General features: G+C 45.6%; 1 protein-coding gene across 1 annotated transcript in view; it reads left to right on the top strand.

The window, feature by feature from the left end:
• Positions 1–64: 64 nt before the first annotated feature.
• OSTF1 (osteoclast stimulating factor 1) overlaps positions 65–17183 on the top strand; it is a 57605-nt gene continuing 40486 nt past the window's right edge. The window contains exon 1 of the mRNA XM_003995417.6: positions 65–572. Within this exon, the coding sequence (XP_003995466.1) occupies positions 539–572 (34 nt within the window). The 5' untranslated portion in view covers positions 65–538. The remainder of the gene's footprint in view (positions 573–17183) is intronic.

Genomic DNA, 17183 nt, shown 5'->3' on the forward strand with positions numbered 1-17183 from the left:
GGCGCCGGCTCCAGCCCCGGCGGGGCGGGGCGGGGCGGGGCGGGGCGGGGCGGGACTCCGGCGACCCGGGCCACGCGCGCGCGTGCGCCCCCGCAAGGTCCGGCCCTTTCTCATCGGGGGCGCGCGCAGCCGGGCCAGCCCCGGCGCGAGCCTGCGGCGCCCTCCCTCGGCTCCGGCTCGTTCCGCCGCCGCGCGCGCCGCCGCGCGCGCCGCCGCGCGCGCCGCCCGCGCTCCCGCCGCGTCGGAGCTGCCAGTCCGGGAGCCAATTAGCGCTCGGAGGCCAGACGGCGGCCACTTCCTTGTCGCCCGGCCGCGCGCTCGGGAGGCTCGGGCGGCCGCGGGGCGGGGCGGGGCACGGCGCCGAGCGGCTCTGACTGCGTTCGCTAGTCCGACGGCCAAGGGTGGGCGCAGGTCCCTGAAGGCGCACCGCCGCACAGCAGACAAAAAGAAACTTTGGGGCCCCCGGAGTGCCGGCTGGCGGGGCGTTCGGTTGGCTTTTCGTGCTTGGTCTCGAGGCTCCGCCGCTCCAGGAAGCGCGATGTCGAAGCCGCCACCCAAACCGGTCAAACCAGGTAAGGGAGCTGCTCGCGGGGTCCCCTGGCCGCCTTGGTGCCCTGCGCTTCCTCTGCCACTTGGCAGGGCAGACCACGCACGTACCCGGCCTGGAGCCTCGCTCTCGGGAGCCGACCCACCGGGATGGGTCGCTTTGTTGCGTTCGCAGAGGGGAGGGAAGCATTTTGGACAGCAAGAGGATTTCCAGGATTAAAATTTTTTTTTTTCTTTTAGAGAGGAGTCGCCCTCGATTTTGCGACATTATCATTCGCTGCAACTTTCTAGTGGGTGTGATGGCTACTTCCCATTGAAGCTTCACTGGAAGACAGGGATCTTGCCCCTCTTAAAGAAATACATATATGTATCTATGCCTTGCAATGGTCTTTTAGCCACTTCCTCTTTTTTTTCAGTGTGTGTCACTGTCAAGTTAGAGTTCTTGACCGGCCAGAGCGAACGGGAAGTGCTCTGCTTGCAGGGTGGGGTGGGTGAGCGAGTGTCCTTTGGGACTTTTGAGAGGAGCCGCTTTTGAAACTGACCTCGGGATCTTGGGGAAAGCATTTAGAAAACTCTGTAGCTCGTGGCGAGGAGAATCTAGGCTGCGGCAGAGTAATCTCGGCTGTTGCAATTCGGGAGTGTCACTTTATCGTGCTGTGCAAGCCCTCTGCCTCCTCTCCCCCAATGAATTTGCGGGGTTTAAGCTGGAGAGGGTGAGATTACTAAATTCCTCCAAGCAGTGTTCTTGGCCTACAGTTCCTGTTCATTTTTGATTCTATTCTTAGAATATTTTCTGTGATATGGAGAAAGGAGAATGTGAAAGGGGCTGACGTATTTCAATTCAGTACTGTAACAAACTCGTGCATTCATTTGGTGAGTAATTACGGGAAACGTAGGAAATGGAAGATAAATGGCCCTGATACACTCTCGGGTTGTTTCTTCCAGTCTCCTGTAACTTCAGTATAGCAGGAGCTGAAATGTGTCCTTTCACATGAAATTTAGAAGTAACCTTGGTTGCCAGTACTACACCTTTCATGATTATCTAGTTTTCTTTCTTTGCCATCATACTGTGGCAGTTTCAAGTCATTTTATTTGAAGATTATGTACAAACTCATATCTGTGACAGTCATTCACCGAGGACTTAAATTTTTTGGTGGGCTGGGGGTGAAGGAAGTTGCTGGGACTTTGGCTTTGCTGTGAGCAAAGATGGGGCGGGGCTAGTGCTGGGTTCTGTGTTTCTCCATAAGTGGAATCTGATGAGGAGTTTGCATTTTAAGAGCACGTGTAGGAGGTAGCAGCTTTCTAAAATCAGATGTAAATCAGGACCTCAAGTATCCAACAAAGCCTTGTTGTTCTTCTTTGATCGCCAAACAAAGTACTTTATTTTAAAGAATGTCCTGAGAAGTCCATGAGCTTTTTCATTTCTCTAGACCTTCAAGTGATGTCTGTGCTGCAGCTGGAAAAGCATTGACTGCGATGTGCAAGGGTGTGCATGAGTAGTCGGGCATACTCAGGTCTGATGGAAGGATCGTACTGTTACCGTTGGGGATACACTCCCACAAACTTTTGTTGTTGGACATTGCTGCATTCTCCTTCTCTTCAGCAAATCAGAAAGCAAATGTTTGAAAGAGCTTTGACTCCACACTGATTTTTAAATGAGATCTGAACTCAAGGTGACCACAGAAATCAGTTTGTGAGTTTACTCATTTACAGTGAGACATTCTACTTTCAATCAGAGTTGAGACATCGCATGGCCTGGCTTAATGGAAAACAAAACTGTCCCATTAGAGTAGTGGCACACACGTACTGAGTGCCAGGCACTGATCTAATCACTTTACATGTATTAACTCATTTACTTCTCACAACAACCCTGTTGGGTCAGTGCCATTATTGCTCCCATTGCACAGGCGAGGAAATTAAGGCAAGGCACAGAGAGGTTAAGTAACTTGCCCAAGGTCAGTAGCCGGTAGAGCGGAGCAGGCAGGATTAGCACTGAGGTCCCTCTGGTTTCAGAATCTGCGTTTCTTACTCATAATGCTGTTCTGCCTTAACATCACCGTGCACCATTCACATGCATGGTCTTGTGTATGTTAGAGCTGGTGGGTGGGAGTGGAAAGGAAAGTGCCTCTGGTCCTCAGTCAGATTTTCGGATCACAGATGGCATATAAAGGTCACCCCCTGGCCAACAGCAGTGAGGAGGGTGGTGTTGAGCTCTACACTCTTGTCCTGCAGGCAAGATGCATGGGTGAAAAATGTCTGGAGCAGCTTGAAATTAGGGGTGGGGGGGTGCATTTAATTTTTGGCTTCTTGATTTGCTTATACCCTGCCTCATCCCAGATGTTAACAAGGCAAGAAAGGGCCATGTAGGAGGAGGGAAGAAGGGAACCAGAGGAAACCAGAGGAAAGGTTAGCTTACAGACATGCATGTCCCAAGGTCCTCCCGGGTTTCTAAAAGATGGCTATAGACTTGGCTCTCAGCTTCCGGCATAAAGACAAAAGATCAATTATAAGATTCCTACTCATCATAAATTAAAATGTATTACTTGCTCTGAGGAGAGTTACTTTAATGACCGTGAGATCTGAGATAAACTTCCCATGGGTTCTTTCAAAGTGTTGGAGTGAACCGGACATCTCTGTAAGATGGTCTCTATCATGGTAGTAGTCCCTGTAGCTTCCTGCAGAGCAAGACCCCAGCAAAACAGCATGGTTCAAGTCCACACGCAGTGCCAAAGGAGGGGAGCTAGGTGGGGAGCACATAGGCCTTCATGGAAGATTTTAGTAGCAAGAGACATTAAGCTATAATGTCAGTAATATGCCTATTGGGATGATTGGTGTATGTCCCATAAGGGGACCGTTTTCTTTCTTTTTTTTTTTTTCTCTTTTTTTTTTCTCTTTTTTTTTTCTCTTTTTTTTCTCTCTTTTTTTTTTTTTCTTCAACGTTTATTTATTTTTGGGACAGAGAGAGACAGAGCATGAACGGGGGAGGGGCAGAGAGAGAGGGAGACACAGAATCGGAAACAGGCTCCAGGCTCCGAGCCATCAGCCCAGAGCCTGACGCGGGGCTCGAACTCACGGACCGTGAGATCGTGACCTGGCTGAAGTCGGACGCTTAACCGACTGCGCCACCCAGGCTCCCCAAGGCGACCATTTTCTTTTGTACCTTCCTCGGGTTACACCAGAGTGTGGGTTTGCAGCCACATCCAAAATTCATTTGCTAAACATTTCTTAATATATGCAGCTAATCTTTGGGCCTCGTGCTAGATATTGGGGTTCCAAGGAACGATAAAATAAGGTCTCGCCCATGGAGGTGTTGAGCCTGATGGGGCAAATTTATGTATCTTAGACAATATCTTAGATTAACCTATATCTATAATTGGATGGCTGATCTTACCCATTTTGTTAAGAAAAATCTTGGTATTAAAAATAAAAGTAATATGTTTTTTCTATCTCTTTTTTTCTCCAAGCCTCAAAATATATATTTTTTATTGTAGAAAATTTAGGAAATACATATAGAAAAACAATATATAAACATAGAAATACCATCCCTGCCTATCTAGTGATAATCACTGTTCTCAGGATTCTCCAAATCTATTTTATTCAAAAAAGAAAGCACAGTTATCCTCAGAAGGGTGTCTCAGTTTCAATTTTAAGTGGTTTGCTGTTGATTGGCTGATTTCCTACAGTCAGTAAATTATCATTTACAGTCTGCTTGAAAATCAGTTGTCAGGGCGCCTGGGTGGCTCAGTCGATTAAGTGTCCGTCTTAGGCTCAGGTCATGATCTCATGGTTTGTGAGTTCCAGCCCCACATTGGGCTCTGTGCTGACAGCTCAGAGCCTGGAACCTGCTTCAGATTCTGTCTCCCTTGCTCTCTGCCCCTCCCCCACTTGCACTCTATCCCTCTCTCTCTCTCAAAAATTAATAAACATTAAAAAAAAGAAAAATCAATTGTCACATTTTGACTTTTCCTTTCTTACTGATTTCTTTTTATAGGGTCACTTTTGGCCACTCAAAGTCTGTCATTGAAACTCTCCCCTCTAATTATTAGATGGGCCATCGTCTAATATGGTTTTTAGTCATGACTTAATAGTCTTTAGCTTATTCTCTTTGGGACCCCCCCTCCTTCTTTGGGACCAATGTAGCCTCTCAGTTTTATAAATACAGCACTTTTTGTTCTTTTCAGCCGCCCTCCCAAGCCTTGCTGATCAATTAGGGTGAAGCCACCTGGCTTCTCAGAGTGTAGAGGACAGCTTGTATTCTCACAAAGACCTTTTTTTAAAAAAGACTTTATTCTGAGACTTCTGTAAAGATGGGCCAATGGATATTGAATGAGATTTGAACTAGAATCGTCTCTTTCTAAGCCGGTTTGATAACCCTCCACTGTAGTTGGAAGCCTGATGTCTGACCTTGACCAGTTCTTTTAAATGGCTTATTGATCTTTGGTGGTGGAAATAAAACAGCGTAAATATTTTATGTGTCTTATGAAAATAAATTCGTGGGACTTTGAAAAAGCAAATGTCAGTATTTGGGGTTCTTTTGTATTTACAATAAAAACATAAACTTCAAAGATGTCACACATATGCTGCTTATGTAACACTGTTGAGAGGAAAAAGGTCTTCATCTAAAATGATCGGAACTTTTGTGTATTTTTTTTCCCCTCTGAATAAATAAATTCATCAACGGTGAGATGGGGTTGGCTAGAAATGTGCACTTGGATAGTTTCCTTCATAAACTTGATGCTGCATTTATGCCTGGTGGCAGAATAAAGTTTGGAAAACATTCTGAAACTTCCAGAAGGATGATTATGATGATGATAATAATAGCTAACATTTATTTGGCCCTAAGTATCCGGTACTATGCAAAGCATTTTATGTGTTCTATCTCATTTAATTATTCTAACTTCCCTGTGAGGTGGGTCCTAATATCCCCATTTTATGGGTGAAGTAGGACTTAATGAAGTCAACTAAGCCACTTAAAGGTCTCAGATCTAGGAAGTGGTGTTTTGGTTTGACCTGAGAATGGCACAGCGGCCTTAAGTGCAAGCTATGTCTTTTGGACAGAAATCTATGAGGATCTATTAGATTGGCTTTTTTGTTTTTGTTTTTTAATTTGTTTTCACATTTATTTATTTTTGAGAGACAGAGCAAAGCAAAGCGTGTGTAGGGGAGGGGCAGAGAGAGAGGGGGGACACAGAGTCCAAAGCAGGCCCCAGGCTCTGAGCTGTCAGCCCAGAGCCCGACGCGGGGCTCGAACTCACGGACCGCGAGATCATGACCTGAGCTGAAGTCGGACACTTAACCCACTGAGCCACTCAGGCGCCCCAAGGACTGGCTTTTGTTGCAGGCAGCCACCTTTATTGACTTAGGCAGTTGTGTTATTTGCATTTGTGTTGTATAACTCCCCTCTTTCAGTGCTTCTGTTTTAGACTCTGAGATACTTTTTGAGAGTAGAATAACCTTTTATTTCCTTGTAACTTTGCAGCACCTAAACTTTTTATTCATAGCAAATACATAAAAAGTCTAGATACATCATAAAGTCCTTGTCCGGAAGAAGGTGGAGTGGCTGTGGTTGGGAACATCTTCTAGCTACACTATAAAGCAGCAAAGGCTGGAGGCAGTGTCCATCAGTACTGTTTCTGGAAACAGTGGCGCCCTCTCCGTCTTGTGTTCCAGCATTCACACAGCTTGACTCCAGTGTCACCAGTGCAGTGAGCTTTTCTGACACACCTGTGTAGGGGAGGAAAAAAATCTTCCCTCTACCTTCTTATGTTCTGTGTCCTGCAAATTAAGCTAATACAAAATCGGATTAACAGGAAGAAAAGGCATACAAGTTTATTTGACGTTTTCAGTTTTACCTGCACAGGGGCTATACACAAAAGAGGTGAAAATCCAAAGAAGGGGTTGATTTGAAAGCTTATGTGCCATTTTGGAAGCATGATACATCGTGGAGAAATGACTAGACAAAGGAAAGAGGGGTTTTGGTTTCTAGGGGCAGTAAATTATGGAAAGGTAAATATATAGGGAAGTAATCGAAGATAAGGATTATTTTAGTAAGGTTTGTTTGTGTAGACACAACTACCTGTCATCTCCACCTCTGATAATAAAAGTTTTCTTTCTTGTATGAGGGGAGAACTCCTTCATGAAGGAAATTTATGCCCTGCTTTTAGGTAGATGAGGAGAAGGAAGAGAGGCTTCAGAGGCAGAGAGGCTGTGTCTATTTTTTCTCAATTGCCTTCAGCTCAAAATACTTCTTATACCAAAGTGGCCTCCTTTGGAGTGGCATATTCTGACGCCCTTCACCTCATACTTCACGTCCGGTGAAAACCATTGCCAAAGTTGTACTCCGTTGTTTAATGCTCAGGGGAAGACAAAACACATGAGAGACCTAGAGAGAGAAGGAGAGAGGGAGAGGGACGGAGAAACGTCTTTCATTGGGCTAATGTGAGCCGTCACATCAAGATTTTGTATCAGTTTGTCAGTCATACTTCAGTAAAGCTGGGGAAAAAAAGACGATCAAAAATATTGAAGGAGTTTGGGGAAAAACTTAAAGATAACAGTATAGAGAGAGCTCCCTGGTTCTTTTGAACGATTACGTGATATTCCACTGTATCTAGATGGTTGCACAGTAGATTAGAATGCACTTTTAGATTGTTTCCACATTTACATAGTTACAACAGCCTGGCTGCTTACTTGGTGTGAGTTGATCTGCAAGAGAAAGTCCTGGGGGTCTGATTGTTGAATCAGAGCGTATGTGCGTCGTCATTTTCATAGACATTTCCGAAATGCTCTCCAAAAAGGTTTTACCAGTTTACCTTCCTACCAAAAATGTGTGCACATGCCTTAAACAGAAAAATTTCAGTGCACAGGATAGGAGACAGGAATCAAAGGGCTGGGAAGTCCAAAGCAGAGAATTTTGAGGATGCTTGGGGTGTATCACCTAAGGGGGGAAATTTAAGCAGAGTCTTGAATGCTGAGTAAGAGTTTGCTAGGCAGAAAAAGCGGGAAATGTCATTTGACTCGGGCACAATGAGATAACTTGGGATGTCCTCCAATCTCGGTTTGCCTGACTGCTTGGAGCTGAGCTCCCCTCTCTCAGAGAAGCCAGGGGACTTGGTCTGCACACACGGAGCTGTGAACTGGAGAAATTTGTTCCGAATTAAAGAGAAAGCCGTCGGCCTGGAGTAACAGATTGTGGAAAACAGTACTGCTCCCTGCAGAAAGTGAGACTGTCCGTGTGTCAGCCCTGTGCGCGTGTATCTGCTTGTCTGTTTGTCAGGATGTTAACAATGGCTGTGGGCGTTTGGGGTGCAGCCAAATGTTAAAGAGGGTCACAGCTTAAAGTCACTTGTCACTGGTGGGACTGTGGTGGCCACTTCCTCTTAATGAATTCTTGCTAGTCACTTCCCACTTTATGCTTGGGCATCTGTAGAATTTTTAGAAAATCACAAGGCAAATTCCTCACCCTACTCTTGGCGTAGGACTTGGGGGAGAGTTTTGTATTTGTGGATTTGATTCACATGGGATTTAAAAACTCATTAGCATCCCTTAGAACTTGATAGACTACTTTGGTTTAATATTCTTGGGACCAAAGAATGCACTGAACGTGGTCCTTTCCTAGTCTGGGGCGCTGGATTTCCAGGGAGCCTGAGGCAATTTGAATTCAAGTTAAGGAAGACTCTAGAGACCCAACTCAGTTTATTCTCCTGCTGGAGGGTCTGTCTCAGGCCCCCTTACAAGGCTCTGAAGGCAGCCTTGAAGTCTCCGTGCCATCCTTTGACCCGGGGATTTTGCTTGGTTCTGATAAAGTCATGGATTCTATTAAGGGATTCCCTCAGCTAACAGGAGACATTTGAATCGACTCACTTGCGTGAGACAAAGAAATGACTTCCACCTGGAGAGTATTCTGGAGTGGCTGGGTCTTCCAGAAACCTCCTAATCCGACCCATGCCTTGGGGGGACCTGCCTCCGAGTCCTAGCTCCCCGAGCACGGGTGGGGGCGGCCAGCCCAGGCGAAGCCCCTGGCCTTTTGTCACATCTGGCGGGCATCTCAGACCACAGAGTATCTTAGATTCCCTTGCTTGACAAAACCAGACTCTTGTGTGTCTAAAATGTTGCTTACCCAGGTTTACAGGATTTTGCGGCTGCTTTTTGGGCCTGTTGTTTGATGAGTCAGCAGAAGCTTGTCGACTGTGGCCCTGGGAGGACCTAAACAGAAGGTATTCTTGCTGGTTTTTTAGGCAGGAAACTGGCTGTGAAACACTCATTGCAACAGAAACCTGTCCCTCCAAAGTTCATTTTCTTTATTTTTGTTTTTTAAAGTTTGTTTTGAGGGGCGCCTGGGTGGCTCAGGCGGTTGAGCGGCCGACTTCGGCTCAGGTCATGATCTCGCGGTCCGTGAGTTTGAGCCCCGCGTCGGGCTCTGTGCTGATAGCTCAGTGCCTGGAGCCTGTTTCAGATTCTGTGTCTCCCTCTCTCTGACCCTCCCCTGTTCATGCTCTGTCTCTCTCTGTCTCAAAAATAAATAAACGTTAAAAAAAAAATTAAAAAAAAATGAAGTTTGTTTTGAGAGAGAGAGAGAGAGAAAGAGAGAGAGAGGAGGGGAGGGGCAGAGGGAGAGGGAGAGGGAGAGAGAGAATCCCAAGCAGGCTCTTCACCATCAGCGTGGAGCCCATCGCAGGGCTCGAACTCACCAACTGTGAGATCGTGACCTGAGCCAAAATCAAGAGTAGGATGCTTAACTGACTGAGCCACTTAGGTGCCCCCAAAGTTCATTTTCTTAATACTGTGTCAAACTTGACATTGTTCTCAGCCTTATTCTTCTGTTAGGGAATAAGTCATTCCCTTTTATTCCTCTGCACTCAGGTTCTAAATATGAGTCACGCAAGCAGCTGCCGACCAGAACCTGGGCCTATGAACTGCTGAACCATCAAGTAGGAGTCACTGCTTAGGGGTGACTGTCCACTTCCTCTTTCAGGGAGCCTGTCACATCGACAGGCTTACTTCTAGTACTTGCTTAATGCCTTCCTACTCTCGAGGGCCAATTCTGTACCTAAGTATTGGGGCTCTAAAGGATGCCTAGGACTTGACGCTGGCTTGGTAAGGAGCTCTGTTCTCCACAATGGGCTCCGGCCCACTTTCTGATTTTTGGTTGGTACCAGGTCTCTTGGTGTCTTGACATCTGGTCTAGCACTTTTTTGTCTACTGGCACAGGAAATCTGCTTCCTAGTTTGCCCTAAGTCCTTGTCATTGGCCTGCTTTTTCCCTGCTTAGGATACCTGCTCCATATCACGTGGACCTCTGGCTAACACACCTGTGTCTTTCCGACGTACTATGACCCTAAGATTAGTGTGGGTCCGTGTCTGCTCTTGAATGGATTTCCCCTTGGTCTGCCTTCATTTTCCAGAACTAACCTTTGGCAGACCTGAATGTCACAGCCAACTAGCTGTTGGTTAAGCTCTCATTATTGTACCTCAAGGAGTCAGGGCCACATGTCCAGAGAGCCTTCCAAGAGTATCTCGCTGAAGACTGAAGTTTTCCTCTGAAGTCACCTGGAACTTGGTTCCTTCTACTCTTTAATTCCCCAGGGTTTTGGGAACAAAGTCACTGATTCACATCTGATGAACAAATTGATCTGCAGTGTTAAACAAATCACTGATTTATCAACATCCCCTTCCCAAAGGTATTTACATTAAAGAATAAGATAAGCTAAGCACAAGATTCCCGAAAAGAATTACCTTTTTAAATGAACCACTCTAATGGTAGGACCTCAGGCATGAAGACAGGCTCATAGGGTGATATAAGACCAAGCTGTGATTTGGAGGAGGTGGAGGCAGAATATAGTAATGGGTGCCTGGGTGGCTCGGTTGGTTAAGTGTCCCACTCGTGGTTTCTGTTCTGGTCGTGATCTCCTGGTTCGTGGGAATGAGCCCTGCATCAGGCTCTGTGCTGACAGCGTGGAGCCTGCTTGGGATTCTCTGTCTCTGTCTCTCTGCCCCTCCCCCAGTTATGTACCCCCCCCCCCCCCGCAAATAAATAAATAAACATTAAAAAAAAGAATATAGTAATGGAAAATGGACATTAGTTTGGAAATAAAGTTCTGGCCCCCATTCTTTTATTGACTTGCTGGGTCGCCTTGATGAGTGAGACCACACCCATTCTGGTCCTAGGTTTCTTCATTTGCTTCTAAGTGTTCATTGCCTGAGACTAACTTTTCAAATAATCCCGCAGGTTTCTACATCATTTCATTCTGTGCTTCTTCTGGAGCCATGGGACATTTTCAGTGGTCCTCTGCCCACTGCGTTGCTGCTTCCAATGCTCAGGGCCAGACAGTTGCCCACAGATGGAAGCATTAAATACTTGAAGGACTTTTTCCTAAGTCCAGATTTCCATGACAGAGAGAGGGGAAAGGATGGGAAGAGGGTTTGGGTGGAGACATAATATATTCTTAATTAGACCTGATCTGATTGCACTTAGACTCTAGCTACATAGGACAGTGGAGTTTGTTTTTGTTACTGGTTTTTTTTTTTTTCCTCAGTTGCCTACAGGCATACAGCATCAGGGTGGCCCTGCAGAAATGTGTCCAATGACATTCCAGTGGCAAAAAAAAAAAAAAAGTCATTCCTGAATGGCTCTTGGGACTTTTATGTTTGAAAAATGTATAAAGTCAATTATAACTCAGTGACATCAACTCTGTAGATTTGAGATTTAAGAATATACTGCTAGTTTTTTGAAATTAAGTCTCTGTGCAAAATATTGTTCTCCCATCTTGTTTTTTCCTGTCTGTTTTGGAGGTGACAATTTTAAGCCGTGAATTCAAGTTCAGACCTTGCTTTGTAGCAGTTCTCAAATTTCATTCCAGGAAGGAGGGTTTTCAGTGCTTCTCTTCAGAAGAGAGACACTTGTTCCACCAAGAGAGTGGTTCTCAGTCCACCTGTCACTTTGTAAGTTACGTAGGGCTCACACAGAAACCAGAAGCTGGGGTGCCTGGGTGGCTCAGTTGGTTAAGCATCCGGCTTCAGCTCAGGGCATGATCTCATGGCTCGTGAGTTCAAGCCCCACGTCAGGCTCTGTGCCGACAGCTCAGAGCTTGGAGCCTGCTTTGGATCTGTGCCTCCCTCTCTCTCTCACTCTGTCTCGCACTCTCTCTCAAAAATAAAATAAAAACATAAAAAAATATTTAAAAAACCCCAGAAGCCACCTTGTTTGTTTGTTTTAATTTTTTTTTAACATTTATTATTGAGAGACAGAGAGACACAGAGCGTGAACAGGGGAGGGATAGAGAGAGGGGGAGACACAGAATCTGAAGTAGGCTCCAGGCTCTGAGCTGTCAGCACAGAGCCCGACGTGGGGCTCGAACTCACGGATGGCGAGATCACGACCTGAGCCAAAGTCGGTCGCCCAAACAACTGAGCCACCCAGGCACCCCTTGTTTGTTTGTTTTTAAAGAAAATAATATTTATATACTCCTAGGGATATAATGATAAATTTAAGAACATAACATTGTACATTGTATTCTGATCAGAATAAATGTTATTGCTCTAATTTTAGAACTAAAAAAAATTGTTCGTAGTTAGAAGTTGAGTATTAAGTCTCTACTAAATGTCTTAAGACCATAGGTAAAGAAACTGGAGTTTGTTAGACCAGATGATGAGAGAAGGCAGGTTACTTCTGTAGCTGGACAGTGGGTACTGAAGGAGAGCGAACTCCTAGTAATTATTATGAAAGCCTGCAATTTACACAACCCACTGCATGTCGGTGGGAAGCCACCATCCAAGAGAGCACAGAACTTTCCCTCTTCTGTCCCTGTGAACTGGGGTTGTTTTCACTGTCATCCCATCCACATTGTAAACAGCAAGTGTTTCTTCAGGCTCAAGGATTTAGGAGGGGCTGTATTCCTAGACATTTTAGGGCAAATTCCAATGTCTCCATCCCCTGCCTTCCCTCAGCCGATGACCCCGTGTTCATAAAATGGTGAATGATCGTCTGGGCATCCATGGATGAAAAGGAGTTAACAACACACACACACACACACACACACACACAAATCCATGAGCACTTTGCAGCCTCAGGAATGGGTGTGAAAGGTACCCTGGGCCTTGGAGTGGCTGAGGTTTTAGCCGCCGAATGTAAGTACAAGACCCTCAGGAGTGTGCTGTCATAGCTCCTGCCCAGGCCTTGAGTAGAAGGGAGATTTTCATCAGAACGATCCTGTAATTACCCTATTTTAATTACAGCCCCAGAAAACCACAGCTTTTCACTTGTCTGGCCTTACCACTCTCTAGGGGAAATCCAACCCCATTCTCCTTCCTCCTACGAGCATCTGATCTGGTGTGGGAAAATACCTGAGCATTTCTTTGGGTTAACATTCTCCCTTTTCTGGGAGCCACTTGGATTCCTGGGGTCTTTCCAGGCCTCCAGAGCTCTGTCTCAACCCTCCTTTCCGTAAACCGTCTAGACTTAAGGGACTAGGCAAGTTGGGAGAAGGAACTGATCTCCTGGGGCATCCTCCCTGCCAGGGCTGAACCTTCAGTGAGCTGCCAGGGTGTGGCCCTGGAATGGCCACAAGGTGTTAGGGCCACCAGGCCCCACGAGGCTTACCACTTTCAGGATAGGAACCAGACCCTCAGGAAAAGGTAGTAAACCTTGTGAAGGAGCACCGTTGTCTGTCTTGACAGAGGATGCAACTAGGGAGTAATTTCCAGTTTAAAGGTTGTTGTATTAGTAAGTAGATGATCTTGGAAGAAATGAGTGTCTTAGACATCTTGTTGATTTCCTACAGATGGCCTCTCTGAACCCACTCTCCTGTCTTGGGTTCTGTTGTAATTTTGAATATGGGCTTTGGCAGAGTCTCGTGTCTGTGCTGTAGAAGAAAATTTGAGTCCTTTTGTTTTCTGAATGGAGAGGAGCTCAGTTTCAGGGGTATTGCCAGTCATTGCCCTCTCATTAGTTTCTCCTGCTGTGTTTGATAATGTTTCCCATTCATCCAGAGTTTGTATTGTTATATGAGAGTTCTGGTGTTAGTGAGAAGTAGTAAAATGCCCTCAGCTACAGATGTGGCCCCTGTGTGGCCATCAGGTAAGCTTCAAGTGAACACCTTGCTTAAGTTCGGTCTATGTCTCTAGAAATTTTCTTTTTTTGTTCTTAGATACAGTGTGTATCTTTGTCTTTATATTAGGTTTTAAAGGGGCCTTTTAAGTAAAGGAGACATTTTTATCATCATGTTGTCTTGCTAGCATGGATTTTTTTTTTAATGTTTATTTTTGAGACAGAGAGAGGGACAGAGAACAGGACCGGGGGAGGGGCAGAGAGAGAAGGAGACACAGAATCCCAAGCAGGCTTCAGGCTCTGAGCTGTCAGCACAGAGCCTGACATGGGGCGGGGCTTGAACCCACAAACCGTGAGATCATGACCTGAGCCAAAGTTGGACTCTCAACCAACTGAGCCACCAAGGCGCCCCGAGTCTTTTTTTTTAATAATATTTTTGGGGAAAGCACAAGTGGGGAGGGGCAGAGAGAGGGAGACAGAGAATCTGAAGCAGGTTCCATGCTGACAGGCTGACAGCAGTGAGCCTGACATGGGGCTCGAACCCACAAACCGTGAGATCATGACCTGAGCCGAAGTTGGACTCTCAACCAACTGAGCCACCCAGGCGCCCCACTAGCATGGGTCTTTATACAGGGCTAAGACCAAGGCCTTTTTTGTTGTTCTGGCAACTTTTTATCTCCTGAGTACAATTGTAATTTTCCAATGAATTGGGCATTCATGAAGTCTGAATTTTAAGCTTGTCCACTTATTATTTGCTCAAAATGAAAAAAAATTTTTTTCTTGAAATAAAAATAATTTCTAAGGCCATTTTTAACATTTTATAATCTCAGAGCGCTTCATTATTGCCAAGATTACCAGATATCTAAATCTGAATGAATTTCCATTTGGCCCCTGGACACTGGTTACACACATTCATATGTTAAAGGCTCCGGCCTGGTGTATTTTCAGACTGAGTGGTGACCCAGTGGTAGGTCACAAAGCCTGTGTAGTGTGCGATGACTGGCATCTTGATAAGAAGGAAGGAAAGAGAATAGAGCAAGAATAGAAGATACCAGAGAGAATCAGTCAAAGTAAGGATAAGTTGGGTTTTTTTTTTTTGGAAGCTGTGTTTTAGGGGTGAGTGTGTGTGTGTGTGTTTCCTGAGTCCCGCTGTGCAACATATTTCTTAATGTGGGTCTCGGAGACATTTGAGACATCTCTGCCCAGTCTGTGCTTATGTCTCCAGGCAGCAAGTATCTCTCCTGCCGCGCTCAGTCCCACGGATTTCCATGGCTTTCCTCCTCTCCTCTACCTGGCCTCCAGGCCTCTGTCTGCATACAGGCTCCGAATTCTGGGTCTGCCCTGCTCCTCTTTCATTGGCAACTCCTCTTATCTTTCCAGAGACAAAGTGCATGCCACCTCTTGTACAGGCTGCACTGACCTATAGGTCTCCCACCGTCAGTGTGACTTACGTGTCACCCTCGGCATCGTGGTTGCTTATCTCCTCACTGACTCAGTGTGTGTGTGTGTGTGTGTGTGTGTGTGTGTGTGTGTGTGTGTGTGTTTGTGTGGTGAGATCAAGGAGGCAAAGAGGACTCAATATTAAAAAATACTCTGCTGGGGCACCTGGGTGGCTTAGTCCGTTAGCATCTGACTCTTGATTTCAGCTGAGGTCATGATCTCATGGTTCGTGAGTCCGACCCCCATGTTGGGATCTGTGCTGACAGCGGGGAGCCTGCTTGGGATACTCTCTGTCCCTTTCTGCCCCTCCCCACTCTCTCTCCCTCTCTCAAAAATAAATAAACTAATAAAAAAAAAAAGACCACCTCTGCTGACAGAGTACAGATAACATGAGTTGTGCTTCAATAGGGCATTGGAAGAAACCATGTTTTCCTGATTGTATGTGGGATTCTCATTCTTTGTGGACAATTTAGAAAATAAAGGAAGAAAATAAACCTGGCTCATAGTGGCACCACCCAGAGTAACTGTTAGCATTTTGATGTTGTTTTTTTCTACTGTTTCTTCCATGCATAGATTGTGTAGGTAATATTACCATCAAACCAGCACTTTTTGTATAAGCCTATTCCCCAAAAGCTGATTTTTAAAGGTCGCGATAAACCTTTTTATTGTTTTTACTGTTGAATCTCCATTCCCACGTGGGTACATTTACATGTTCATGCGTTTCTGTCTCTTTTATAATCCTATATTCATAGCTGTTGTGAGCTCAGTGTTTATGTTCCCCCAGAACTCATACCCCCTGTGTGGTGGTATTTGGAGATGGGCCTTGGGGAAGCATTTAGGGTTAGAGTCAGTCATGAGGATGGGGCCCACATGGTGGGATTAGTGGTTTTCTAAGAAGGGAGAATCTCTCTGTATATACTTCTGCATACTAAGGCCGTGTGGACACACGGTGGGAAGGCAGCCATGTGCATGTGAGGAAGAGGGTTCTCACCAGAAACCAGATTGGCTCGTATCTTCATCCGAGACTGCCCAGCCTCCAGAGCTGTGAGAAATTAACGTCTGTGTAAACCACCCAGATTGTCGCATTTTATTATGGCACCTTGCATAGATTAAAGACAGTAGCTATAGGTTTCAAAAATGACAACTTAAAACTTACATTTAATTCTTCAATAGCCCTTCAGAGATGTAATACTACGTATTATACTTTATTTGCTTAACAAAAATGTGAAGATTTCTCTGCTGGGGTGTGATAAATGTTAAATTCTCTTATGTATGGGAGGAAGATTAGGGTAAATGGCCTCACGGCCTTGCCAATGACGATAAAGACACAAGGAACGACCCCTCACATCAGCTAAAAATTTGTAATAAATGATAATAGCTAAACTTGTGGGTGCATAAAATGCCTTAGGAACTTCATTAAGTCCTTTATGTAAATTGACTTGTTCATTCTCACTTAATCCCAGCCTGCTGGCATCATCCAGAGTCCTGAGGCCAGAAGCCCTGGGTTTAAACCCCATGTCTGCCCCTTTCTAGTTGTGTAGATTTGGAGTAGTTACTTGTCTAACCTCAGTTACCCCAGCTATTAGTAGGCTACATACATAAAGTATTTATTTCCCAGGATTTTTTTAAAGTTTTTTTTTTAAATGTTTATTTATTTTTGAGAGAATGCAAGCAGGAGAGGGGCAGAGAGAAGGGGGCTGAGGATCCGAAGCGGGCTCTGCGCCGACAGAAATAAGCCCTATGCAGGGCTCCAACTCATGAACAGCGAGGTCATAACCTGAACCGAAGTTAGTTACTTAACTGACTGAGCCACCCAGGTGCACCCCCGCATTTTTTTTAAGTTTGTTTATTTGAGAGAGCGAGAGCGAGCGAGCAAGCAAGAGAGAGAGAGAGAGAAGGCCCAAGTGAGGGAGGGGCAGAGAGAAAATCCCAAGCAGGCTCCACGCTGTCAGCACAAAGCCCAACACAGAGCTTGAACTCATGAACCATGAGATCGTGACCTAAGCCGAAATTGTGTCGGATGCCCAACTGACTGAGCCACCCAGGCGCCCCCTGCCCAGGGTTATTTTGAAGATTAAATGGGTTGTGGCAAATCAGCACTTTGCATGGTACTTGGTTCGTGGTAAGTGTCCCATAAACATGGGTTTAGATGGGGA

Source organism: Felis catus, chromosome D4 (assembly GCF_018350175.1).
Source record: "Felis catus isolate Fca126 chromosome D4, F.catus_Fca126_mat1.0, whole genome shotgun sequence".
In the NCBI taxonomy this organism is placed as follows: Eukaryota; Metazoa; Chordata; class Mammalia; order Carnivora; family Felidae; genus Felis; species Felis catus.